At 52.2% G+C, this 25,120-nt stretch overlaps 10 protein-coding genes across 10 annotated transcripts; 4 read left to right on the top strand and 6 right to left on the bottom strand.

The window, feature by feature from the left end:
- Positions 1-1,963: 1,963 nt before the first annotated feature.
- Positions 1,964-3,347, top strand: BDZ99DRAFT_89074 (aldolase). Its single transcript, XM_033728996.1, has one exon. It carries the CDS (start codon positions 2,079-2,081, stop codon positions 3,174-3,176), a length of 1,098 nt encoding a protein of 365 aa, XP_033573932.1. The 5' UTR covers positions 1,964-2,078; the 3' UTR covers positions 3,177-3,347.
- BDZ99DRAFT_89075 (uncharacterized protein) lies at positions 3,348-4,151 on the bottom strand. Its single transcript, XM_033728997.1, has one exon. It carries the CDS (start codon positions 4,011-4,013, stop codon positions 3,519-3,521), a length of 495 nt encoding a protein of 164 aa, XP_033573931.1. The 5' UTR covers positions 4,014-4,151; the 3' UTR covers positions 3,348-3,518.
- A 1,824-nt stretch (positions 4,152-5,975) lies between these two features.
- On the bottom strand, positions 5,976-8,881 carry BDZ99DRAFT_500981 (uncharacterized protein; the record flags this gene model as incomplete). The annotated part of the gene is made up of 4 exons (XM_033723773.1): positions 5,976-6,838; positions 6,920-8,079; positions 8,142-8,684; positions 8,740-8,881. The coding sequence occupies 4 exons, from the start codon at positions 8,879-8,881 to the stop codon at positions 6,191-6,193; spliced, it is 2,493 nt and encodes an 830-aa protein (XP_033573930.1). The 3' UTR covers positions 5,976-6,190.
- Positions 8,882-11,441: 2,560 nt separating this feature from the next.
- On the bottom strand, positions 11,442-13,734 carry BDZ99DRAFT_393753 (uncharacterized protein; the record flags this gene model as incomplete). Its single annotated transcript, XM_033715856.1, has 3 exons — positions 11,442-11,720; positions 11,822-13,498; positions 13,552-13,734. The coding sequence occupies 3 exons, from the start codon at positions 13,732-13,734 to the stop codon at positions 11,442-11,444; spliced, it is 2,139 nt and encodes a 712-aa protein (XP_033573929.1).
- A 1,412-nt stretch (positions 13,735-15,146) lies between these two features.
- On the top strand, positions 15,147-16,943 carry BDZ99DRAFT_523515 (uncharacterized protein; the record flags this gene model as incomplete). The annotated part of the gene is made up of 5 exons (XM_033725809.1): positions 15,147-15,198; positions 15,279-15,576; positions 15,630-16,070; positions 16,116-16,339; positions 16,384-16,943. 5 exons carry the CDS (start codon positions 15,147-15,149, stop codon positions 16,941-16,943), a joined length of 1,575 nt encoding a protein of 524 aa, XP_033573928.1.
- Positions 16,944-17,193: 250 nt separating this feature from the next.
- Positions 17,194-18,962, bottom strand: BDZ99DRAFT_500978 (purine-cytosine permease FCY2; the record flags this gene model as incomplete). Its single annotated transcript, XM_033723772.1, has 4 exons — positions 17,194-17,771; positions 17,822-18,461; positions 18,510-18,683; positions 18,739-18,962. The coding sequence occupies 4 exons, from the start codon at positions 18,960-18,962 to the stop codon at positions 17,283-17,285; spliced, it is 1,527 nt and encodes a 508-aa protein (XP_033573927.1). The 3' UTR covers positions 17,194-17,282.
- A 235-nt stretch (positions 18,963-19,197) lies between these two features.
- Positions 19,198-20,823, top strand: BDZ99DRAFT_88920 (uncharacterized protein). Its single transcript, XM_033728995.1, has one exon. The coding sequence runs from the start codon at positions 19,523-19,525 to the stop codon at positions 20,654-20,656; it is 1,134 nt and encodes a 377-aa protein (XP_033573926.1). The 5' UTR covers positions 19,198-19,522; the 3' UTR covers positions 20,657-20,823.
- A 1,612-nt stretch (positions 20,824-22,435) lies between these two features.
- Positions 22,436-22,867, bottom strand: BDZ99DRAFT_490050 (uncharacterized protein; the record flags this gene model as incomplete). The annotated part of the gene is made up of 3 exons (XM_033723029.1): positions 22,436-22,633; positions 22,689-22,808; positions 22,865-22,867. The coding sequence occupies 3 exons, from the start codon at positions 22,865-22,867 to the stop codon at positions 22,436-22,438; spliced, it is 321 nt and encodes a 106-aa protein (XP_033573925.1).
- A 246-nt stretch (positions 22,868-23,113) lies between these two features.
- BDZ99DRAFT_465711 (defender against death DAD protein) lies at positions 23,114-24,080 on the top strand. Its single transcript, XM_033720618.1, has 3 exons — positions 23,114-23,454; positions 23,676-23,797; positions 23,860-24,080. The coding sequence occupies exons 1-3, from the start codon at positions 23,203-23,205 to the stop codon at positions 23,924-23,926; spliced, it is 441 nt and encodes a 146-aa protein (XP_033573924.1). The 5' UTR covers positions 23,114-23,202; the 3' UTR covers positions 23,927-24,080.
- Positions 24,081-24,269: 189 nt separating this feature from the next.
- BDZ99DRAFT_88829 (uncharacterized protein) lies at positions 24,270-25,120 on the bottom strand. The gene has a single exon (XM_033728994.1). The coding sequence runs from the start codon at positions 25,053-25,055 to the stop codon at positions 24,525-24,527; it is 531 nt and encodes a 176-aa protein (XP_033573923.1). The 5' UTR covers positions 25,056-25,120; the 3' UTR covers positions 24,270-24,524.

Here is a 25,120-nt window from a genome sequence, read left to right as displayed (position 1 = left end):
AGACGCATGCTTCGACTGTCAGCATCCGCAGACGTGAAGATGTGGCGCTGGTGTCCGCATTGCGTGCAGCAGTCGAGGCTGGGCTGCTGCTCGAGCCCGGCCAGTCAGAAGGATTCGCGGCTCTGACACGCCAGTGTGCGCAGGAATCCTTTGTTGTGCGACCCGACAGTGCTGGAAGCGGGGACGCCATGTCTTGGATCGACAGTTTGTGGGGTAAATAGACTGCATCTGCTGCATGCAGGCATCTGGGATTGTGAGAGCCCAACTGTGCCTCGCGCCATCGAGGCCCTCACTGCGCGCACAACGTCTCCGCCGACCACAGGTCTTTGAACGGGCACCCTGGGGTTCTTCTTACGCGACCAGCGTAAAGGACCGATGCTGCAGACGTAAAACTCTTCACATCTAGTGCCCGGTGTCGCAGTCTGTGCGCCAAGCCCTGGTCGCATACGAGGTCGTCAGTGAGGGCATACCGACTCCAATCTCCACGAGCACGCGGCGGGGCACGGCCGCCTGCGTCGTTCAACGTGCCTCTCGGTGCTCCTGCCGGCCAGGACGCGCGAGGAGTGGACGTCGCCACCTAGTTGCCGTGCCCGGCGTCTGCTCAGGATCGCGTGGGGGTTTGTGCCGTCGCTCAGGAACCGGCAGTAAACGAGGAAACGAAGGCGGCGAGCCTGGCCTCTGGGTGTCAAAAGCAACGAGAGGCTGGATCTCTCCGTTGCCTTGGGTCGCCCGTTTGCCTCGAGGATGCCCATGCCTGCTGACACCGCCGGTGTGCGGCCACCCTCGCAAGCACGTCTCTTGCAACCTGCTTCCTTGCTGTCGTGAAGGAGTCCGGTGGATCCGCCGGACTTGAGGGGGCAGGAGGCAGCAGATAGCGAGCCGGCCGGCCATGGGCCACTGTGACGAGACCCGGCTGGCCGAAAGCAGCAGCGAATTCCCTGCGAGGCTCTGCGTGTGGTGGTTGTCGGGAAATGAACAGGACGAGATCATGGCCCAGGTGCGCCACCGCAAGAATAGAAGATGCGTCGAAGCTGGGAGCGCGTGGGGGTAAGCTTTCCGCGGGCTCTGGCGTCGTCATGCAATCGCTTGCCCGGCGGCGGTGCTCTGTAGATGCCACAAAACAAGGGGCCTTTGGTCGGGAGCAACGGATGCCAGGTGCGAGGATGCCAGGCGTTCGAGGATGCTGAGGGTTTGCAGTCTTGTGACACCCCAGGGTTGAGTGCCTTGCGCTTTAGACGCTGCTGGTCCCCTCCGTCTGCCACGTCTGTTTCTCTTACCCTTTGCATTCGGGGCTGCGGGGCCTGCAAGTGCTGCTATGTACAGTAGACGCCGTCACTGGCACCACGAATGGCGGCGTGGCCCAGCGTTGCGGTCGTGATATCAGATGATGCCTCAAGCTGGTCTGGCGATGCCACCGGCGGCCGTCTGCTCCACCCCCACACTTGCCGCCTTCGCGCGCTCCTTCGCCGTTTCTCTGAACCCGCCGTCCCTTCGCATGGGCGTGACGGGGGCGGGCGATCTGCCTATCAGAGTGCTGGGTGCGCTTGCAGTGATCGTCACAAGGCGAGCGCCCCCTTCTCCGGCCAAGATCCGTCCTGGGGCCCTCGCGCCCTTCCTCACGCTGTGGAAGCGCAGAAAAAGCAACCTGCTGCACAATCAGCCCTGGACACCCCGCTATTGGCCTCTTGTCATGCTGAGACGCATGCGGCAGCCGTGCCTGGCAGCGAAGCGGTCAGTCCAGCGCCGCCGAAGTCACCGCCTCCTTGGTTGCGACGCTGCGTCGGTTGCCTCATCAGATGCCTGTCCACCTCTGTGCGTAGGAAACTTTTGCCCGCCTTGCTTCACTGACCTTCGTCAGCTGGACCCCCACCTCCAGCGTAGCCCAGGTGCAATGGACATCTCCGCTGTGGGACTACTTAAAGGCTTCGCCCCTCCACGGTTGGTACCTCGCATCGTTGTTGACGTATTCTATCCGTGTCCATTGTCATTGCCGTTTGCCGTTTGCTCAAAGGAAACCCCGTTCCATACCTCATAGATCTCCTCCTCTTCCTCTTACATAAAACCCCATCTTCTTTGCCATGTCTCCTCACAACGACGCGCCTTCTCCGAACGGCAGCTTCACCAACGGGAACAGCTTCAACGGCCTCTCTGTTCGCTCTCAGGCAGCGCAGCACATCTTCAACCAGGCTCACTTCGACAACTTCGAGACGAGTTCTGTAGAATCCATGGACATCCACCGTCCATTGCTGCCAGGCATCTACGTCCCCACGGTTGCTTTCTTCGACTCCGCCACAGAAGACGTAGATGTCAAAACCACATCAATGCATGCTGTCCGTTTAGCCAAGGCGGGCGTGGCCGGTATCACCACTCAGGGCTCCAATGGCGAGGCGGTGCACCTCTCCCACAAGGAGCGTAGCCTCGTTACCCGGACGACTCGCAAGGCTCTTGACGACGCAGGCTTTGGCTACATGCCCATCATCGTTGGATGTGGCGCCCAATCAACCAAGGAGACGATCGAACTCTGCAATGAAGCTGCAGCTGATGGCGGTGACTATGCGTTGGTGTTGCCCCCCGCATATTACCAGGGCCTCTTCTCCAAAAATACTATTGTTAGCTTCTTCAAGGATGTCGCCAGTGCATCCCCGGTTCCTATCCTGATCTACAACTACCCCGGAGCGGTGTCGGGCCTGGACCTCAATTCGGACGCCATCATCGAACTCGCGCAGCACCACAATATCGTCGGCTGCAAGCTGACCTGCGGCAACACCGGCAAGCTGAACCGCATCGCAGCCGCGACCCGTGCCGCGACCGTCTCCGAGCCAGGCTCGGGCTTCATGTGCATGGGCGGCTCTGTCGACTTCACCCTCCAGACCTTGATCGGTGGCGGCTCAGGTGTCATTGGCGGAATGGCCAACATCGCGCCCAAAGCCTGCGTCAAGCTAATGAATCTCTTCGAGGCCGGCGAGCTGAAGGAAGCACGCAGGCTGCAAGCCATCGTAGCCCGCGGGGACTGGGCCGCCATCCAGGGCGGCATCATTGGCACCAAGGCAGCGCTGATGGCCCACTTTGGCTACGGAGGGCACGCCCGCAAGCCTCTCCCCAAGCCAAGCAAGGAGGAGACGCGCAAGTGGCGCGATGCATTCGAGGAGCTGGTGAAGCTGGAGAAGTCGCTATGAGCGCTGAAAGGTTCCTCGCTTGCTTCATTTTTTACGCCTTGCACGCCTAAGATACCCACACCTCTTCTCAGCTTCGCTGCAAGTCTGTCGGAGCGGGGCGAGGCGAGAAGAGGATGAAGTGAGGCCTGGAGCCTCTCTCCCACTTTTGTCCCACTTCGCTTCCCCATCCTAGACGACTTCCGCTCTTCCCCGCTGCGGCGGCGATCGCTTTCTTGCATCTCCTCAGCATCTTCCCCCGCGTTGAGCGCTTGTGCATAATCTGGTGGCGTTATTCCTCGGTGGTCTCATGGAACTTCGGTGCTTGGTGTCAAAGTCGACTTCTTCTGCTTTGGAAAGGCGTTATCAGCGTCGAGGAAAACGAAATCGTTTCAAAAGCAAGGTTCTTCCCGGGCGTTCAGATCCAACAAAAGTTCTCACCGGTCGTTTCACCTTTTCTCCATCGCAACTGTAAATATTAGCCTTTTCTTCATTTCCTTCTTGTTCCCTCTCATGTCCAGGTTGCACAGGCTTAGAATGACACGAAAGCATATTTGCTTGGGAGTAGCCATTGGTCGGTTCCGCATGAGGACCACGTTGGGATACCTGTACGGCAGTCGATGAGGACAGGTTGTCCCAAATCAAACATAATTCACACCCCATCCCTCCAATGGCGGCGTGCCATGCATTTGCCCGATCTGCGCTTGCGGCTTTTATTTGATTGTCCAGATGCCCGTGGACCAACGAGGAGGACTGCAATACCCCTGCCTTGCATAACTCGCACGATCGGCGCTGCGAACCGTTTGCATGCCACGCATGGCATTCTGGCCGTTGCAGACTGGATTGCAGAGTGCAGCGCATCCGTCACCATGTTCTGGAGCTTGGCGGCGTCTGCAATCCTGGCCGCAGATGTCGCGTCGTCGCCCGGGCCGGCATCCCCCAGCCTCCCTTGTGGGCGCTGTGCTCGGGCTACGGTCAATTGAGAATCGGGCAATTTCGTCCCCTTCGCACGGCGTGTTGTGTGCGCTGTCCTTGCTTTTTGCTCGCTCCTCAGCACGCTCTCTCCTTGGCGGCGTGGGCAGCAGGGATCCACGGCCCACGGCCGATTGGGCCTGCATGGTGACGTTTCTGCAGGCGCCTGCATGCTCTTTCGACGTGATGACCTGCCCGTCGCCCAGGCCCTCGCACACGTCGCGCCTCGCGCCTTGCTGTGCTGTGCTTGCGGCTTCGCGGTGCTCTCCAATTTGCTCCCCACTCTTGCACTGCCCCCCATGTGCTCAATTCCAAGCCTCCCGGCACGTCGCGTCTGCAGTCTGCCATTGGCGTGCGCCAGCTGCGCGCGCGGGTCACTGGACCTGCGATGTCGAGGCGGTCAGCTCCGAACGTTCCCTGCGCCCGTCTGTCCTCGGCACGGTTCGGCGGGGCCGGAGGGAGCTGGATAGCGGCATGGCCAGCACGGTGCCCAGCAGGCTTCGGCATGCCCAAAGCGACAGGTGGGATGCGAGAGCTGTGGCTGGGCCGCCGTCCCGTCACGGGGCGTAGACGAGTCGCGCAGGGGAGAGGTCGACGTCAACCAAGATATCACTATCGCCCTACAAAACCACCGCAGAGCCGTACGAGTGGCCGACTCCCTCCGCCCAGCGCGTCGTCGTTCCTTCAGCGTTCCTTCGTCGTATGCTGCTCAGACCTCGCTGTCGCATCAGCGTGGCGTGGCAGTATTTGCCCACCGCTTCTTTGAAGTCCTCATGTGACGGGTTTTGCTAGCGGCACTGCAGTCTCCATTATCAGTCTTCGTGCTTCGTCACGACTCGCTACAGCTGTAATCGTAGTTGCAGGGCGCATAATGCAAAACGTCAGTCGATAGATGTACGTGCCGTGGTACGTGAGTTGCAGCCCGGACTTGCCCTGTCCGCCTGTTTCCCCACGCGGGACCACCACACCCATGCATCCAACGCACGCAGGAGATATCATGCTGAGATCGAAAGCGGGAAGGCTGACTCGCTCTCCGTAAGGCTGACGGGGGCATGGATGGGCCTGTGTAAGCTGCCTCTGGCTGACGTTGACTGGCTGGCCTCACTTACCTGTCCTTCACGCATATCTCTTTTGCACACCTGACCAAGGCACCCGTTGCCTGCTGTGATATCGGACCTACGGCAGCCAGTCAGAGCCATTGGATAAGTCCACGATCCAAGGCAAATCATCCCACGCGCGGCCTGCGCGGCTCAAGTGATGAGCGAGACGTGGCTCAGGAACGCCCGCTAGTCTGCTGTCGTCGCCTTCCTTCGGGTACATGATGTACACATATTGACCGGTACCGGCGTGGGTCTAGAAGAGGTCTTTGATCTCCCTGTCAGGACGTTAGTATGCAGTGTGTTCATCGTTAAGAGCGGTGTGCGCGAGTAGTCGAGGTATCGTGCCTGATTCGGACCGGTTGGGTCCAGAAGAACCAGTGTGCCGTCAGCTGATACATTTCGCGATGATATCAGACGTGGGAGAAGTGGTGTTTCGATGCTTCAAGCCCTAGCGGATCGATTGGATCGTTTCGGTCACCAGAGGCGAAGAGTTGTTGATGATAGGTGCGAAATGACGGTATTCCAGCCAATCATGCTATTCGAAGATGATTCGGTACCAACAACAGAATCCTCATGGTTCGTGGATCGCGATAATCCCTCAAATCCCCACGTAAGTAAACTTATATCTTCCCCCATCGCATGTCCTCTTTTAACTTAAGAATGCTGTATCCAAGACTACTTCCTATGCGCTTCTGTGTAATTAGAGACTTGCAATGCACGCCATTAATGCCAGAACATCAAGATATTGGTACGAGGATCCAAATTGAAAGCTATGTGAATTGACAGGCCGCGAAGATAAGATGAGTGTTTGATTTGCAAAACGAGCGACCAATGAGCAAAGAGTGAAATAGACAAAGGGAATGAGACCGCGGCAAGAAATCATACTTTCAAACTACAGGAAAAGGTTGGCATGCTGGAAATAGACCTTTTCACATCTTTAGTCTATTAAAGATCATTGGTTCATGACTAGACTGGTCCGTCATGGCTTGAAATCCCCTCTCTAGGTAGTAACAAGTCTCCAAATTGTTGGTCCAGCGATACTCCTGACCTGGAACTGCGTATTCTTCGCTCTCCTTTCTTCGTGCGGGACGGAGTGGATACTGCGGAAGACAGATTTCGTGCATCCTTTCTCTCTTCAGTATCAGACACACCATACGACGATAAAGATGACGTGCTTCGAGCTTCACTGGGTGGCGGTGACGAGGACGGTGAAGATCCATCCAACGACGAGGATGGTGTAGAGGGTGTTGCCGCCCTTGACCTGCGGCTTGAACGAGACTGCGACCCGGAATTCTTGTTCTCCTGCTCCGCCTTGAGATGTCTGCTCTCTTCCTGATTACCAGCCGTAACATGTATACTTGGACGAGAACTATGACTAGCACCGTGTCGGGCATAAGTCTTTAGAAGTTCGTATCCATATTCCAAGTCTTCAATTTTATCGTCTAGGCTGGAACGTTCGCGTCGAACCTCTGCTGACTCCCCAGCAATAGCTTCTAGCTGATCCTCGGTCAATCCCAAGACTGTTGAACCGTCGAAGATCGCCGGAAGTTTAGAAATCAAGCACTTCTCGACGGCAAGAACAGTAATATTGCTGATGAAAACTTGGATCGCTACCTAATACGAGGCGTTAGCAACATTACGGATTATCTAGGATAAACGGAGGGCGAGATTCATTATATGTACATTGCTACTCACATTGTAGTACGCCTGCAAGCCATCTAAAATCTCGGAGTTTGCAAAGTCTTCCGGCGACTTCTTAGGATTTTTGACCTGTTCAGCATTGCCCAAAAGCTGTGCCTTTTTATCCTGTATGTCATGGTCCTGTCGCTCAGCTCGCGCTTGCCGAATTTGATTGATGAAGTTGCCGTCGTAAGTAATGGGATGGCAAGACGTGTATGGCGAGACCAGCTCCTGAAGCTTAGCATCTAAGTCTCTCCCCATTTCCTCCATCTTGTTTTCAATCAATTCCATCATCAAGCTGTTGGCTGTCCTGGGATCCGTTATGTGTTCCAGAAGACGTTCTAAAAATTCCATGACGGCCTTTTGCACTCTTTGGAGATGATACTCCCCGATAGGGCCCCAGCGTTTTGATTGCTCTTTGAAGAGGTCTCCGATAAGATGAGGATTAGACAAACCAGGAAGTTCATCGCCTCTACTTTTCGTGTCTAGGTCGGCAATCACCTTCAAGAATCTTGATCTTGTCTGGACTTCCGAACCGTCGGGTTGAAATTCCAACTCAAGGCCGGGCCGGATTAACCATGATCTGGTTACCGCATCACCATCTCCAACAATATGAGTCGTATGGCCATTCGTGTACATCAGCCTAGCGAAGTCCATGTTCAGGTTTTGGACCCGGCCCCGAAGTCGCGTTGCTTGTGCGTGCGAGGATGATAGATTGAAAATTGGTGAGGTATACGAGGCATTCACAGCATCCCGACAGATCGTCTGGAAGTGTTCGCTGACCTTGATGAGAAATTTTTGGTGATCATCTTTGCCGATCCGAGGTATACCCAGCTTTTCGCGTCTTCGACGGCTTTTGTCGAGAGCTATTTTTAAATCCGCTCTGAGAAACGGTAGCTCGTCGCATATGTGCTTCTGTAGGATGTCTCCTAGCCTTGTTCGTAGAGATTCGATACCACGATGGCCTGGAGAAATAGATGCCCATTTTCCAGCAGAAAAGAATTCTGTTTCGGCGGCGTCTCTTTCCTCATCCGAACACAGCCTCGTCTGGTAACTGCGATTCTTGACCACATGCCATCCGAGGTTGAGATGTACCGACTCGTTTCGGGCCAAAGTAACATAGCTTGCCTCGTTTTCAGACCCAGAATCTAGGGTATCTGGCTTCGTGATAATACCTATGTCAAAAGGTTTAGTAATAGCGCTGCGAATTCTGTCAAAATAGTGGAAGTGTGCTTACCTAAGGTTCTCGTGCCCTTGGAATCTATTTCCTGCGTGTAACGAAGAATTCTCTGTGCTGCGCGTTCGCTCTTCGCAGAGACGACGGCGAGTATGATACTTCGCGGTTTTTCCATGTACCCTTTGACGAGCGTATGCACAAACTCCACGTCTTTTGCTCTCTGACCATCATTCACACTCTGAATCAAGCCAGGAAGGTCGACAATCGTCAAAGGCACGCGCTTTGGCCCAACTATTTCGATCTGGAGGATATCCTCCGAGAACGCGTTCGCAGTGGTGTGGGAACCTGCTCTCATATAAGTCTTCGCATCCTCGATCAACTCCGAGATCTTATCGGGTGAAGAAAAGTTCGACTGGAAATTGAGCAAACGTTGCGTTTCTAGAAGACTTCGATTTGGTCCAGGCTTGATCGAACTCGATAAGCGTGTGTAGTTTCCCCTTCGTATCACCAGCTCGGTAGCAAATGTTGTGCAAAGGCCGTCTTTGGTTGGAAATGGCAGGCCCGTCAAACCAGCCAGAATCGAAGATTTTCCACTGCTCTGGTCTTCGCTATTTATTAGTATTGCAATGATAGAAGTCAAGAGATACTCTTTACTAACCTCCACACACTATAAGCTGCGGAAGCCCAGCTTCTCTGCAGGCATCATGATGCCTAAGCCTATCGATAGTATCGAAGAGTTCGACTTGGTCATGAGAGTAGATTTGGTCGAGTAAAGGTGTCTCGAATTCCGTTGGCGACATTGTTGTATGCTGACAGACGAGCGGATGACTATGGAATAGGAGAAAGAGACTTCAGATCTGTATTTGCGAAGAACGTAAAAAGGTATACTCTAAAGTTATGGGACAAGTCGACCGTCTTGTACTCGGAGGAGGTTGGCTAAGCGCCGTCCATACCAGCATATTCGTCCAGGTTGCCTCAAACGTGACACATATTTGAAGACTAGCTAGTTCTTGAAATCTCGAAACATACCTGGAACTTACGAAGTCTAAGCCATGAAAAGAACGGGGCGGCCTTAGTCTAAAGTTGGTGGGTTGGATGCTACCAAGTATCGTGGTGTATCTGTGCAGACTGATTTACCATCGCTTGGAACACTCCAGCGAGTCTTTCAGAGCTTTTCCAATACCTCTCTGGCTACGGCAGACAGCGGGGTCACTGCTTCCGTGTGAGGTCCATCTCCGTAGGATGCAAGACGAGAGACTAGACGCTATTTGCAGACCGTTGCAGCAAGAACCAATGAGCAAAGAGCGTAAGACTGTGGAGCTGCCTCAGAGTTGATCTGTAAATAGACCATGGCTGCGAGATCAGACCTTCGTCTTCCTGAACCGGTATGTTAGTGCCGGGGTTCCTGGAGGCTGACACGCTCCGATGAACTCCCATGATCAGTCGAGAAAGGATGGTATGACGCAAGATGGCCAATGGTGTTTCATCCAGGCGAGTTGCCTTCCTACGTTGCAATTAGGAACATCATATCAGGAAGCGCTGCTGTGCCGCAATGATGCATGTCGAATCAGGAGTCGTCGATTATAATCGCTTCAAGGAACTTGTAGCGGGAGTTGTTAGAGGTGGCCGTCTTTTTCAGCGAGTCGATATGTTCGGAAAATGTGTTGTTCTCATGGGCGAGAGTTGGAAGATGTGAGTCGGGTTGATCGCGTCGGAAACGCGTTGTCGAGGGGGCACGCTAAAATTGGGACTAGGCTAGTCTACTTTAGTCACACGTGCACGTGATAGGTAAAATATCTGCCTTAAAATCACATAAGCTCCAATCAGCGATGTCAATGTGGAATAATAAAAGACAGTTCAAAAGTAGACTCTCGCCGGTGGGACCCGCGAGCTTTATACTGTAGTTTCTATATTCGAACTGGTAGAACAACCACAACAAGGCATATTCAAAGATACGATTTCCAGACTCAGTGTATTCAATGAAACTAACCAAAGTCTAAATGAAAGCAGACTCTATTTGATACACTGCCTTCTCCAGTCATCATTCAACTCTGCGAGCACTTGAATCGGCCATGTCCCAGATACTACACTCGCGTAGTCTTACCTATCGTGGAATGGCGGATGGTATAAAATTTTTTCGAATAGTCTCGTGATCCATCGACTGATGGTCCCAATGTTTTCAAATGCAGCACTATAGTCGAAGCTGCCAGCTAGCTCGTTTCATTCTAGCTACCATACCGTCTGCTTTGGGCATAGTCCACAACCCTCAATTCCTCCAGAGAATAGTGCTGATATTCGGGCTGGAAAGTAATGCTCTGGCAAAGCTGCCACCCAGAGTTACCATCTCGCTCTATGGTGGTATGAAAGGGTGTACCAGCAGTGCCATTGTTCGCTTTGCGTTCCGAGGGTGCAGAGCCAAATGAAGTCTGGCTTAGGTTGGAAGCGAAGCCTCCGAACAACGGCTTATTCAGGCTTGAATCGATGCTTCCGCTGCCGAATATTCCACCACCGGATGTGCTGGTCTTCTTGGAGTCGAATAAAGGCTTGTTTGTGCTTGAATCGAGGCCTCCGCCGCCAAAAAGCCCACTACCGCCAAATGAAGGCTTCCTCGTAGGGTTGTCATATGGAAGCAGAGTGCCAGGCGGTCTCGCAGCAGCTTTAAAAGATGGGAACAAAGATGGATGTGGAGTCGGAGCCGGAGTTAGCAAGTTGGAAACGCTGGTGGATATCGAGGGGGTGGTTTCTTGCTTGCCGGGACGTCCACTGTCAGTGGCTCCAGTGTTTGTATTGCCAGTTAAAGGCTCATCTTGCTGGTCCCGTGATATGCTTGAACTATCAGACGGGCTTGCATCATCTTTGCTGGTGGAATACAAAGCGAGAGGCGTGATTGGGGTTGGAGCCAAGGAAGATGTACCAGCCAGTTTCGGGGAAGTAGTTCCAAGCTTGACAAAAGGTCCACTACCGGCAGTGCCAGTGGTCGAAGCGTCAATCGAGGGCGTGTCCTGTCGATTCAGAGCCGAGCTTGAAATATTAGGAGACTTTGAACCATCCATCGTAGATGAGGGCAGCGGTGGAGACTGTTTCGGAGTAGGAATAGCCAGGATAGAATTACCAGCAAGCTGTAAAGGAGAGCGTGCAGTTATCACTGATACCACAGGCGATTTTCCATAGCTTGATAGTGCGCCGCTAGCAACTTCGATCGATACTGGCTGGCTAGCGGTTGATGACGCTGCCTTCGTATCCTGTCTCAGTGGTAAAGAGCTTGTCGATCGCTGGGAGCTGGAATCTGGCTGGCTAGAAGGCAGCATTTTATATTCATGCATGCCTGCAACGCAAGAAAAAGTAAGTCATCGTCCTGCTTTACCTTAGGACCGGTACTATGCATTTGAAGGAAACGGAGTGCTTACCACGTGGTGTGAACCTTCTTATGGTTTCCAGACCAGTCTCCAAAAGTTCCAACTTCTTACTCAACCGGCTCCTCTCCGTGACTATGGCTCGAGATTCTGCCGCTACAGCAATTAGTATATCATCATTCATATTCCGTACTGTGGCGGAAGAGAATATCTTTGGAAGGCCGACAAGGAGACACTGTTCGATGCCCAATGATGCTACGTTGTTTATGAATTGGATCATGGCAGGCTGAAAATCAAATTAGCCTCTCTCTAAACGAGCGTTATGTCTTAGCGGAAGTCATCTCAGCACAGAGCCTCCATTTACTAAAAGGGACATATGATTCTGACCTTATAATAAGACTGCATCGCATCCAGGGCGTTCGAGCATTCATACTGATCGGAGAGACTTCCATGACCGTCATTGGCCCCAACCGTTCCAGAGTCGGGGCCGAGGTTAGAAGGGTCTTCAGGTGAGGTACGACTGTTCTTATCCAACGAACCAGAATTTTCTTTCTGAGGGTTAACTGTCTGAACGTTGAGGAAGAAGGTCGGGTCGAGATTCATCGGCTCATAGTCTCTATGAGGGAGAAGTAGCTCCTGAAGCTTTTTCATGACCTCGAGCTGCCGAGACTTCATAGCCGGATCAATGACATGCATTAGCAAGTTGTTGCATGTTGTCTCATTCGTGATGTGTCCTAGGACTTCTTCGAGACATCGATTGATGGCAAACCAAACCCTTTGTATGTGAGCCTTGGCGAGATTTTCCCAGGGCTCCATTTGCCGACGAAACAAAGACCCGATCAAGAGATGGTTGAAGACTCCGGGAAGCTCATGGCCCCGTTCGCTTCGAACCAAGGGAAGCACAACTTCATGAAGGAATTTGCTTCTGAGATAAGCTCGACCAGTGAGGAGCTTTGCGATCGGTGTTGAATCCTCTGCCAAATCATCAGGTAGAATATACCACTTTTGACCTTTTTGAAGCATATCAATCGCAAATTCTTCATTGAGATTCCGTATCACAGCTCTCAGCCGCCTGTGTTCTCCATTGAAAAACTTGCTCCTGCGATATATTCCATCCAGAGCATCTTGCATATGCTCATAGAACGCATCGCTGATATTAGATAGGTAATCTTGTTGTTCTCTGGTCGTTTCGCGTGGCGAGCCAAGTCTTCTTAGCAATCCCTCGCTCTCCTCGCGATCTTCGCTGAGCTTTTTCCGGATAGACGGCAAGATCGTACGGATATGGTCTAGGAGGATCTCACTTAGTCTTTGCCGTAACGAGCTGATTCCTAAACCTGGATTCAGAGTAGGCAAGCCTGCCCAACTACTGTTTTCAAAGAAATCTTGCTCGACCTGGTCTCTCTCTTCAAAAGTGCTGTTTTTTGTATCTGAATCCCAGTTTCGGACAACGTGCCAACCATGCTCAAATTTGATCTCGGTATTCCGAGCAAGATTCAGAAAGTCCAGCTCTCTATCCGAGTCCGGGGTCAGAGTGTCTGGCTTCGTTATGATGCCCAGAACTCTTTCACCACCGGGAACAATTCGTGTTGCATACTTAAGGATTATTTGGTTGTTATAATCGTTGCTCGCCGCTACAACAGCGAGGATGATACTGTTGCGGTGTCTCATGTACTTTTGGACGAGATCCGACACCGTGGATACTTCTTGGTCGTTGTTGTGGAAATGTATGATACCAGGAAGATCAACAACCGTCAAAGGCGCGAGATCTGGGCCAAAGATCTCCACTTGAAGAATGTCGTCAAAGAAAGTTTCCGAGCTCTCGCGATCTATACCTTTCATACAGGCTCTCGCTAGATCTATCAATTCAGGGAATTGTTCTGGTGATGAACAGGATTCCTTGAATCGCGCTAAACGTTGCTTGTCCTCCTCGGTACGGTTTGGTCCAGGCTTGATTCGAGTACTGATCCGAGAGGTGGTGCTTCGACGAAGCTTCAACTCGGTCGCGAATGTGGTACATTGTTTGCTCCGAATAGGAAATCGAACTCTCGTCAGAGCTTCTAGAACCTATGCGCATTCAGTGTTTGTCTTCAATTGACAGAGTTTTGTCTTGCCCGTACCGAGCTCTTTCCACTACTTTGGTCTCCCGCGACGATGAGCTGTGGCAAACCGTCCTCTCCTAAGAATCGGCCAACTCCTTGAAAGCGGAGCTGGTCAATGACATCGAGTAATTCGGATTCGTCGCGCGAATGCAATTGGTTAAGCGAAGTCTCAGAAGACCACTTGCTTGGAGGGACGCTCATGTTGAGAATATATCGTTGATGGATCGATTCCCGAGACCCTGGTGGTGATTGTTGATGCGTTGAGATAGTCGCGTTCTAACGGAAAGGAGGTAAATGGTAGCAGTCTCATTTGACGGAGTAGACGAGGAAAAGAGGATTGTGGCACCGAAGGGTGACGCGCAGCGCTCGCTCTTTTGTGACTGAATCAACAGGGTAGCGGCATAAGCGCCATCATGCAAGTACTATGATTGAGGCTGGGCACCATCCTAGGAGTCACATAACAGCCCAGCTGTCGCGCTCCCAAACTACCTTCCTGGCTTACAAGAGTGTCGCTATATTCAACTCTACATTTAATGCTTGCGGGAGAGGCGAATTCGATACCGCGGCTTGCTTCGATGCGTATCTCACCATACATCATGCCTGCATTGCTAAGCTTCCGCAACCCTTCAATAGGTAGGTCACGAGCATCCTGATTACTCGTACATGAGCGGGCACCAGTAGGATCAGCGGAGGGCACGTGCCAAAGCCACGGGGAACGAATGGGAAATAACCCGGAAGCGCTGCTGTGCCGCAATGATCCAGGTTGGGGGATATAACCTGCAACGTTTGAGTTTCTTAAGTTGAAACGTGTATGTCATGTCGGCAATGACCTCCTGAGTGCCAACTAAATATAAATGACGAATATGGCAGTGACATGGGATCTACGGGAAATAGTTTTCCCAAGGCAGAGGAGGTGAGGTAGAAGGAAGTTAACCCCCACGCCGCCCCTTGGGAGGGTTGCCCAAGCGTCACGCTAGTCCATAAGCATGATGACAAGGTTTACGACTTCAGCCCATATCAATGAGCAACATACCGACCAGAAAAGATGACGGTACATCAAGGGGAATGATGGGAGTGTGACCTAAAGCTTTCATATCATCTCGATTCTCAACTCTATCGAGGAAGCTCAATTTCCATCCCTCCCATGCCTCCCGATCGCGGCAGGGCCTCGGTAGCCTGCGCAGCTTGCCGGAAGCAGAAGACACGATGCTACGAAACGATTAACGGGAAGGCCTGTCTGCGGTGTGATAGGCTTCAGCAGCCCTGCTCTCTGGATGCGTCGGCCGGTAAAGGACGTGATGCACGGAGACATGATCATTGGGACGTGAGCACCTCGGATGGGGACGATAGGTAAGAGATCAGTCTCGAGTTGAGAAGCTCGCCAATTTCTTTGCTTTTGCGATAGTTAGGCACGCTCAGGGGTACGCTTTGAAGACTCTCGCCAACCTGGAACGTGCTTCATGTTTGGCATGTGTTGTTATAGGCACATTTGATGAGTGTTAGACGGTAAGCATTTAGTGGACATACCCGTGTCCATCGATCGAACTTCTCCGATCGAAGAATGCTGCTCCTCTATCATTCGAGCCCATGATATTTGTCTGTTCTGCCACACAATGGCTTCGAGGCAGGTGCTGACCAGGAGCCTTGCTATCTCATTCTGCATGAGTATCAATATTTTTTTGGTAGTCGAACGGCAATATCTCAACTGATGTCATGACTTAGACTGACTTTTTTTTGCAGGATAGGTCGTCTCGAACGTACCGTCGACTTCTTAGTCCAGCGCATCGAAGAGATATCCGGGCCTAGACAAGCATCACCATCAGCTACATCGTCAATAGGACATGTATCAAGTGATCCTGGCTTAAGAGTTCCGTTAGAGGAGCCCTCTTCGGCCCCGCTTTTCGTCTTACGCGATGTTGCGGCCGAAGCTGGTGTTCAGGCACCGCAAGATGACACGAACACGCTGAATTTGAGGCTGAAAGGTCGCGACATCATAGCAAGTGGCTTACTCACGGGACAAGACGCCTCGACATTACTTTCATTGTAAGTAGCTTGACACATTCCACAAGTTTACCAACGATGCTAATTTGGCACAGGTTCAACGAGCATTACGGACGTTGGGTAGTGTTCAATCCGTCAACGACCCCTGAGAGGCTTCTTGCTGAAGTAAGAAGCTCGCCTCTCCTTTTATCTGCTTGCTGCTTGATAGCAATTCGTCATACTACCCAAGACCTCGCATCTAGAATAGCCCCTCGACTTTTCCAGGAAGCGAAAGAGCTCCTGTCTGCAGCTATGCTAGCCGTCCCACAATCCTTAGACTTCTTCCAAGCCTCTTTGATTATGAGCATGTGGTCAACGACCATTTCTCAGATGCCACTGAGCGTAGATAGCTGGTTGCTTAGTGGTTTCGCACTTCAACACTCACTAGCTACGAACATGTTTCGGCCAGTCACAAACATGAGCGACCCCTCTGCCACTAGGAAAAGTGCCTTGGATCGATTGTGTGTCTGGAACCACCTTTGTCTGGTTCATCTACAGTAAGGCTAAAGTGTACTCATGAGTACTCATGCTGACGCACGTAGTTATTGTGTGGGCACCCGGCGAAAGGCCATGCTAGATCGCCAGCAGATCGATCGATGCCGCGGAATTCTCGATTCCGATCACGTTACGAACTTCGAATCGCGAATGGTTGGTGAGGTCCACCTCTACTGGATCATCTATGAAAGCTGCTGGGCTACACCCGTGGACCTTCCAAAGACTCAAGCTGCTTTGTGGAAGTGGAAAGAAGATTGGAAATTCCTATTCGGTAAGTTTGCGGTCAATGTTATTGAGTCCGACTAATGCAGCCAGATCAACCGAGGTCACAGTTTATTCAAATGGGCTTTCATTTCGCACAACTTATAATCTATGACCAGTCGCTCAAAACCCGCTCCGCTGCAGTAAGAGAATCATTACTGTCCGAAATGGTACGTCTATCGACCGCCATTATCAATCTTGCAATGGAAACCACCGATGATCGTACTCGACACTTAACCGACCACATCTATCACATGATCGCCTTTGCGGCCGTGACTCTTTCACGAATCATGCATCTTTACGAAAGTCAACTGCCCGCATCTTACAATCTCGTTGAACTCGATAACCTGGTGCTTTCCTTGGTCTCCTGGCTCCACTCCATTGGACTTCCATGCCACGTTGCATACACTCTCGGCGATGTCGTGGCATCTTTTCACAAGAAACTCCGGCCGAATGCACAGCTCAGCCCGACGAATTCGTACGAAGACGCAGATCCATTCAGCCAAGAGGATTTTGCGTCTTTGTTTCCCGAGTTATTCGGCACCACGTCCTACGAAGGAAGCATTGGCAATCTGTTGCCGGACTGGGGTCCGATTAACTATCCCTCCAATTAACTCTTCAAGAGATATTCAGCTCATGGCATCAAGTTTCACGTTTTCTCTTGCCACTATCAACCGCATTTCATCGCCTTGTCAAAATATTCATCAAGGCGCAAAGGATTCATTTACAAGGAGTCCGTACACTCGATTAAGCACCTTAGACGGCGCGTTTACGACTCAAATTTGTTAATCGCGAAAGAACGAAAACGTATTAGAGCAACAACGCATTTGAGGAGGACATCATAGAGACATATTACAAAGCAGTATATTTGGTCGAAATATCAATCTAAGGTCCTTCAACGTTTTGGACTCCGAGCCGCGGCACTAAACTCCTAAAACTCAAGATCTAACCCATCATTTCCCAGTATACTTCTTCTCCAACCACCTAAAGACAGGAAACGCCAGACCCGAGAAAGCAGCCGTCAACTCATGCCCAATGTTGGCACCTTTCTTCCCAATCAGACCAGCAATAGGTGCATCGTACCAAGCGACCTTCATTCCCATAGCGGCACCCAAAAACCCAAAACAGAACGCGGCTATCGCTCCCCAGCCAAACGGTAGCAACGCAGGCTTGTCCCAGGCATCGAAGTCATACCGACTCCATCGATTCGCCCGGAAGATCAAGTGCTCTTCGGCTACGACGACGATATGGATGATCGTCCAGTAACCGATGATGCTAAGGAATGTCTGGAGAGTGTCGTGGAAGTACTTGGCCGCGAAGCAACCGACTATGATGGCAGCGATGAAGCCGAAGGTCACTAGTATTATCCGTGGGATTCGAACGGCCCAAGGACCAAAGTTCTGAGCGTGCATGGCGAATGAGTAATTGTTGGGTATGTTGTTCTATGTGCGATTAGATGTCTTTCATATCAAAGATGATAGCATTCACTTACAGGGATAGCGCTCAATGCTGCCAGGACCATGAGGAACTTTCCAAAGCCGCCTGCAGGCTCGAGTGCCTTCTGAAGTGGGCCACCGACTCCAGCATCAAGATAAGCCAGTTTCCATGATTTGTTCAATTCGGTCCCACTGTACAGGGCAGCGCCTAGAGTTTGCACCAAGACCGTTGGGATGAGGATACCGGCATACGTGGCGAAGAAGATCTTGCTTCTAGGAGTATTGACCGGCATCCTGACATTGTAGTCGGCTGCGCAGTTGACCCATGATACGGCAAAGGAGAAGACAACGGCCATGAATGACAATGCGGACGCCGCGCCGTTAGCTCCTGTGGGCGACTTGATGGCTGCACCGTGGAAGTTCTTCGCGCCCGTTCCAGCTGCTACGCACCACACAATGGTAGGAGGGATCCAAAGGAAGGCATCTAGTCGATGGATCCAGGTGATGCCGAGGGCACATATGAGCCAGACCGTCGTGCAAATGATGATCACGCCAGCCCACGTGGGTACTTTGCCGTCCGAGAGAGCGTACAGACAGGAGGCACCGGAGATGGAGTTGATAGCATTCCAGCCTGTGGTGCTGACTATGGAGAAGACAACGACGAGGAGGTTGCCCCAGTAACCGAACGAGTATCGTCTGGTGATGTTAGACGTGATGGATCAAATGTACGAGCACAGAACTTACGAAAAAGTCGTCATTCGTAGACCTGACAGGCCAAGAGAGGCTGTCCATGCTGGCAATAAGCAGCTGAGCAAGTTGACGACCACGATGATTGCGAAACAGTCCCAAAATGCTAGGCCCATAGATCCTCCAACCATTCCAGTGCTCAATGTAGCAACGGCCATGTTCGCGCTCAGCCTATTGCATGTCAGCTATTGACAGCTACTTTGAAGGGAGTTATTCAAATACATACCAAAATGTACACGCGTTCCAGACTTTCGACGTGTTCGTCTGGCGATCTTCATCGGTAACGCGCTCGATACCCCCCGTTTCGACTGACAGCTTCTTCAACCATCCCCGAACCCCAGAGACGGTCTCACCCTTCTCGGGACTGCCGACCTTGGTATCGTAGCCAGCATCAGAAGCTGCCTTCGAATCGATCTCCGAGTTGGCCTTGAAGCTCTTGGTGGTTTCCATTTTGCTGAGTGTTGATGCTAATGAGTCTGATGCTTGAGTGCATCCTCAGGGGGATTTCGACTTCATTTTATCTCTCCTTCAAGCCACCACCCAAGCTATTGCGTGATGCTCGGTGGTTTGCGTGGAGATTGCTCGAGATGCAGGAAGATGGCGTGGATGGCTAGCTCCTTATCGCAACCGACCGGGCCTGCCCGGCATGCCGTAGGTATGCCGCGGGACGATAGTCCGTGGGGGATCAGCCACCAAATCACAACCACTTCATATGCTAACTATTTCACAGAAAAACTTCAAACATTGAACATTCGCCATAATTCGCAAGCACTCTCATATCAGACGTGATCAATACATATCGGAGTAGGCCGCAGACCGCGGAGAAGACGGCAAGTCTAGAAACCTCAAAAAAGGTGGAGATGCTGTGGAAGAATATATATATACAGATCACAACAGTTGCAAGATTCGATCACTCCATAATCAAATCGCTTTCTACTTAAGCACTATTATCATACTTCAAAAACAAACTCTTCGCTTTTCCATCAAGATTTCCCTATATCCTCCCCACTATGGAACAAAGCACCCTTGCCCGCCGCGGTCTAGGACTTCGAGGCGTTAACAACTCCAAAGTCTCCCCAGGCTATACCCTCTTCGCGCATCTCACTTCCCCAGGCATCGTCAAGCTCGTCAACAACGCCGGGCACGTCGTCCACACTTGGAAACTCCCCTACCGACCCGGCCGTCACGCCCGCATCCTCAAAAACGGCAACCTCGCCTTCAACGGCGTCCACCCAGACGCGCCCCGCCTCTTCCCGCTATGGCAAAAGTATCGCGGTGGTGTCATGATGCAGGTTGACCCTTCTGGCAAGGTTGTATCAGAGCACCGCGACCCCTTCGCCCACCACGACCAGCACCACCTCGACGACGGCTCGATCCTGTACACGACCCTCGCCCCCTGCACCGCGGACGAAGCAGCGAGTATCCCGGGTGGTATCCCTAAGACCGAGGCGCCAGACGGCACCGTCTACGCCGACTGCATCAAACACGTCTCGCCCACCGGCGAGCTTCTCTGGTCATGGCGCGCGATCGAGCATCTCCCGCCCCCCCTCTTCCCACTCCAACCGCACTACACCCGCGACCACTGGCCGCTGATCAACAGTGTCTGGCCCCTCGCGGACGGGAACATCCTTGCTTCCCTCCGCTCCGTCTCCGCCGTCATCATCATCTCCCGCGAGACAGGGGAAGTGATCTGGCATTTAGACTCGACGGTCGTCGCGCAGCAGCACTGCGCGTCTGAGCTCGCAAACGGCGACATCTTGATCTTCGACAATGGGACTTTCCGGCACGGCGAGAGCGCGACGTACTCCCGCGTGATACAGGTCTCGCGCGCTACTAAAGAGATAGTGTGGGAGTATAGGGATCCGCATCCGATGACGTTCTTCACGCCGTTTATGGGGGGTGCGCAGCGGTTAGCGACTGGGAACACGTTAGTGACCGAAGCGGCGTTCGGAAGAATCTTTGAAGTGACGCAGGAGGGTGAGATGGTGTGGGAGTATGTGGTGCCGGATTTTGCGAGCTATAAGGGGCTGGGTGCGGAAGAGATTGAGGGGTATTTTTGGTATCCGGCGAATGCGGTGTTTCGGGCGTATAAGTATAGTCCGGAGGAGGTACCGTGGTTGAAGGTTGATGAGGCGAAGTTGTGAGGGCAGGAGTGGTAGAAAGCGGTAGAGGAAAAGGGGGTCAATGGCGTTTGGTAGTAATTCACTGGCTAGTGTGCTGGGCAAGTTTTGCGTAGGGAAAAGCTTGTACATATCATGAACACAGCTCATTTACCTTGATTATCTTCCCAAAACACTCCTGAGTCCCTTGAAAGCATGTGCAAATAGTCACCAACCTCACCTTTTTCTTCCAGGTAAGCATTTCTTCCCAGGTCACGAGTATTCCCGGCCTAGATGGAATTCTCAGTCTCAAAGGCAGCCCTTTATTCTCAGGCGTAGCTCCGTTCTACTCCCATCCAAACAGCTCTACGGTGGCACTACTCACAGTCTACTCCTTTCACACAATACCAAGCTTATTATGTATTGCTAGTAAGAAGAGGCCGCCACAAAGAAATTTTCACCGCACCATTTACTAGATACAATCAATCTAATAGTCCCACAATCCACCTGACCTGCTAATCCGAGACACGAGTCTCATCGAGCTTTGTCAGAGGCCCTGTACCAATCATAATATACCTCCCAATGGCTTCATATATATATCTCAACTTTGATCCCGTTAGGAACTACCACCATCAGGACGTTTCTTCGCTATGCAGTCGTACCTATACTAATTGATAGACACAAAACTCTCGTCAGCGACTTGATATATTCAATACTTAAGACATGATGCTGAGAGGAAATAATCACATACCTTCTCCTTTACATCTTTCCGTTGCACCACGCCCTCCCACTCCCCAGCTCTGCTCCCTCCACTACTCTGTATTACTGAACCCACCCATCAGTTACCCACTACTCTACCTATAGTCATGTGACCATACTCCCGCATAACCGCTCAGAATTAAACCCACTCCCTTCTAATCATTATTATTAAACGCGAAGCCTTCATCGAAGGACACGCGTTGGCGACGTACTGCTTCGATAAGTTGCAAAGATTCCCAGATCGAACTGTACGAATAGAATTTTGATCAGTCAAACGCTGAGTGTACGCGATGGGGGGTTAGTGAAGAGCTTCAGTCAGTGCAAAAAGAAAGACTCTCATATCGAACCGTACGAATCGATTTTACCAGACACGGACTCGTACGCTGAGGGGGCCGTGGTAGAGACGTATCGGTCAGATAAGCTGCAAAGAGTCACGGATCGGACCGCATCAATCGAATTTTCATCAGACACTGAGTGCACACTGAGGGGTACGCATTGGCCACGCCTCGCCTGGTAAAGTTGCAAAGAGTCCCAGATCAAACTGCGTGGAAGATTTTCTGCTTAGACTTTAAGGACACGCGGTGGGGTTCGCTCTGTGGTTGCTTTTCCGTTGTTTCTATTGGCAAAAGAGAAGGATATAGTCGTAGAGGTGTGCGGGCCGTGAAAACTCTCCCTTTCGGCATTCCACAGAGCGTGCTTATAAGACACCGCCTCTCCTCGTCTCACAGCCCGTCTATGCGTACGCGTTAGTGACAATTCCCCCATCTTTTTTGACACGACCAAATCCGATTGCTTTGCCTACTCTTCGATCCAATCTGGAGTGTGTTGGCGGATGGCATGGATGGAGACCCTGAATCAGAGAGTAAACTGCATGATTTTGATCTGCGACATCGGACTAGCCCCCCGTTCATACATCTCAAGCAACCTCATTTCTTTGATCTGATTTGAAGTGTCACAGATTTGACGTCCCGTTCGGACACCGTAATTGAGTGTATTCAACCTAGCCAGGTCCATTCCCTGAATACTCCTGATCCCGTTTTCCACCGCTTGCGCCGTAGAAATCCTTCACCTCACCCGTCCCGACCAGGCCGACCCAAAAGCAATCAGCCCAACCGTAGCCAACAAGCTCAGCCCAGCCGGCAGCGGCTTTCCAGACTTGATCGCGCGGGGGATCGAGCTACCAGCTAGAACCAGCGATGCAAGGAGAGCGAACTCGACGCCGTAGGTGGCACGGGAGCGAATGCGTGCGCCGCCAATGGTGTACTAGCGCTGTGTTAGCTGTGCGCACGTATGTGTATGGGGTGGAGGAATGACTTACGAGGGCTCCAACAGTCACGCCGGCAATGACGGAAGGAAGTGAGCCCGTTCGAACATAGCCCGTGATTCCGCCTCCGGCTGTTAGGGCACCGAGGACGAATGCGAGGGCGTCGAGGGTGGCCTGGGTGTTGTTTGTTAGGGGTCGAGCTTGGGGAGGGTTTCTTGAGGATAAGCTACCATTGTGCTTGAGTTGTGAGGAATTGAAGTTGCGGAATATGTAAGCGATTGCGGTCTACAGCTTCGATCGAGTTCTGGAGGCTTGCGAGATGTAGGAGGACGTGAGAGCGGGAGATGCAGCTAGTGTTTATGCGGGGAGCTCGATGATGGCATCTCCGGCCCGAATGCCGACGCTGAGAGACAAGCTTTCTGGAAGTCGCGCTAGTGAGGCATACGTATTCTGGCCTCAATGCAACCTCCATAAAATATCTCCGACGCCATCCTCTCCTCTCCAACTCAATTACGACTCCAATTCCAACAGCCTCACCGTACCCATATCCAGCTCTATACCCGCAATCATGCCCCCTAAGAACCGCCACCCGACCTCCGCCTCCGTCCAGTCCTCAACTCCCAAATCCACACCGTCAGCAACCACGACAACGAGCTCGAAGCCGCTGAACGCGAACACGGCGCAGGATATCGTGCAGAATGTGTGGGACAAGTATGTGCAGCGGACACCGCAGCGTGTGAAGCTGCTGGATAGCTTCATGGCGTTTCTAGTGGCGGTGGGTGCGCTGCAGTTTGTGTATTGTGTGATTGTGGGGAATTATGTGAGTACTAAGCAATTTTTCCCCTCAATTTCATTGTGGGTGGACGGAAAAGAGTTGGAAAGGGTAATTGGAGCTCAGAAGAAGAGGTGGAGTGGTGCCCTGAGTTGAGCTGAGGGGACTCGCGAGGAATATGGCGATGGGGTGCACATGGATCTATACCCCTGGATTCACGATAATGCGTATGTCGAAGGGACTAGGCTAATCTGTTGTTCACTCTATAGCCCTTCAACGCTTTCCTCTCCGGCTTCAGCGCAACCGTCGGCCAGTTCGTCCTCACAGCCAGTCTGCGCATCCAGACGAATCCAGAGAACAAGGCTGAGTTTGAGACTATATCAAACGAGAGGTATGCCAATCCTTCCTATGTATTTCAGTTCTTCTAGTAGATTCGCTGACAAATGGTCTCAGGGCCTTCGCCGACTTCATCTTCGGAAGTCTTCTCTTACACTTCTTCTGCGTAAACTTCATCAACTAGAACCCCCCTCCCCTTTCCTGCGCCACACAATACAACGACCACAGTTTCATTTTAGGGTTCCACGTCTAGGATCGGATGGCGAATCGTAAAAGCGAGATAGGTTACAATGTACGATTACGACCGACCTAGGTTGAAGATATGGCTTTGAGGACGTGATATCCGTTCATGTGAAGTATGCGCGATATGCAACGTTGAGTACTGACTCTAGGACCACCTGAACATGCTAAATACGTACACAATCTCATCAAAGCTGATCGTGGCGTCCTTTTCTTACACAAGCCCTAATACTCATGTCCTCCTAATTTCCCTTATGCTCTCATTCTTTGTTCCACAACCCTACTTTTCAACCCAGAAGCTCACTTCTATCTATTTTGTCAACCTATAAAGGCACCTATTTCAATCGCTTTTGATTCGCTATCTGCCCTCAGGTACGACGCACTAAACTAAACCTCCCGCCGTTGGTGTCGTCGCTCTAGACCCCGGCCCAAAGAAACCCCCAATCTCAAGAGGGGTCCATGACCTCATCTCAAAACATCCAAACATCAACCTTATACCCCTGCCTCGTTTTCCCTTCTATCCCCTACAAACCCCCACCTCCCTAACGCAAAATCTCCCAACACCCCAAGCACCTCACGCCCCAAAACACCACCACCCATGTCCACCAACCCCCATCTCTCCGCCGCAAGCGACGGCAAAGGCCCCCGCTGGCTCGGCGATAACCTCCCCTCCTCCTCCCACCGAGCTGCAATACGCCCAAGACCTTCCTCCGAAGATCACGGAAAAATACGTCTTCTTCTTCGGCTACGACCGGCCCGAAAAGGAATGCTGTCTCCAGCAATGGTTCCCCTCCCGCTTCACCGAGCCCTCCCCCACCGCCCCCGGCGCCACAAACCATTTCAACACAAGCGAGCAGTACATGACGTACCACAAAGCCCTCCTCATGCGCGACACCGCCACCGCCGCTGAGATCCTCGCCGCGCCCAACCCCGCCGCCGCGAAGGCCCTCGGCCGGCCAGGTCAAGGAGTTCCGGCAGGACGTGTGGGGCGCGCACTGCGATGCCGTGGTGGAGGAGGGGCAGTATCTGAAGTTCAGCCAGAATAGGGAGCTGGGGGAGGTGTTGCTGGGCATCGGGGAGCGGGAGCTGGTGGAGACGAGTCCGAATGATCGCGTGTGGGGGGGTTGGGTTTAACAGC

The sequence above is a fragment of the Mytilinidion resinicola genome (assembly GCF_010093595.1).
Source record: "Mytilinidion resinicola strain CBS 304.34 unplaced genomic scaffold BDZ99scaffold_15, whole genome shotgun sequence".
Taxonomy (NCBI): Eukaryota; Fungi; Ascomycota; class Dothideomycetes; order Mytilinidiales; family Mytilinidiaceae; genus Mytilinidion; species Mytilinidion resinicola.
Note: the sequence above shows the minus strand (reverse complement) of the source record. Positions and strands in the feature narration are given on the sequence as shown.

Coding starts and splice junctions, on each gene's coding strand:
- BDZ99DRAFT_89074 (XM_033728996.1), top strand. CDS start 2,079: ATGTCTCCTCACAACGACGCGCCTTCTCCGAACGGCAGCTTCACCAAC.
- BDZ99DRAFT_89075 (XM_033728997.1), bottom strand. CDS start 4,013: ATGCGCTGCACTCTGCAATCCAGTCTGCAACGGCCAGAATGCCATGCG.
- BDZ99DRAFT_88920 (XM_033728995.1), top strand. CDS start 19,523: ATGGAACAAAGCACCCTTGCCCGCCGCGGTCTAGGACTTCGAGGCGTT.
- BDZ99DRAFT_465711 (XM_033720618.1), top strand. CDS start 23,203: ATGCCCCCTAAGAACCGCCACCCGACCTCCGCCTCCGTCCAGTCCTCA. Junction 23,455..23,675: donor GTGTGATTGTGGGGAATTAT/GTGAGTACTAAG, acceptor TTCACTCTATAG/CCCTTCAACGCTTTCCTCTC. Junction 23,798..23,859: donor GAGACTATATCAAACGAGAG/GTATGCCAATCC, acceptor AAATGGTCTCAG/GGCCTTCGCCGACTTCATCT.
- BDZ99DRAFT_88829 (XM_033728994.1), bottom strand. CDS start 25,055: ATGCCCAGCAACACCTCCCCCAGCTCCCTATTCTGGCTGAACTTCAGA.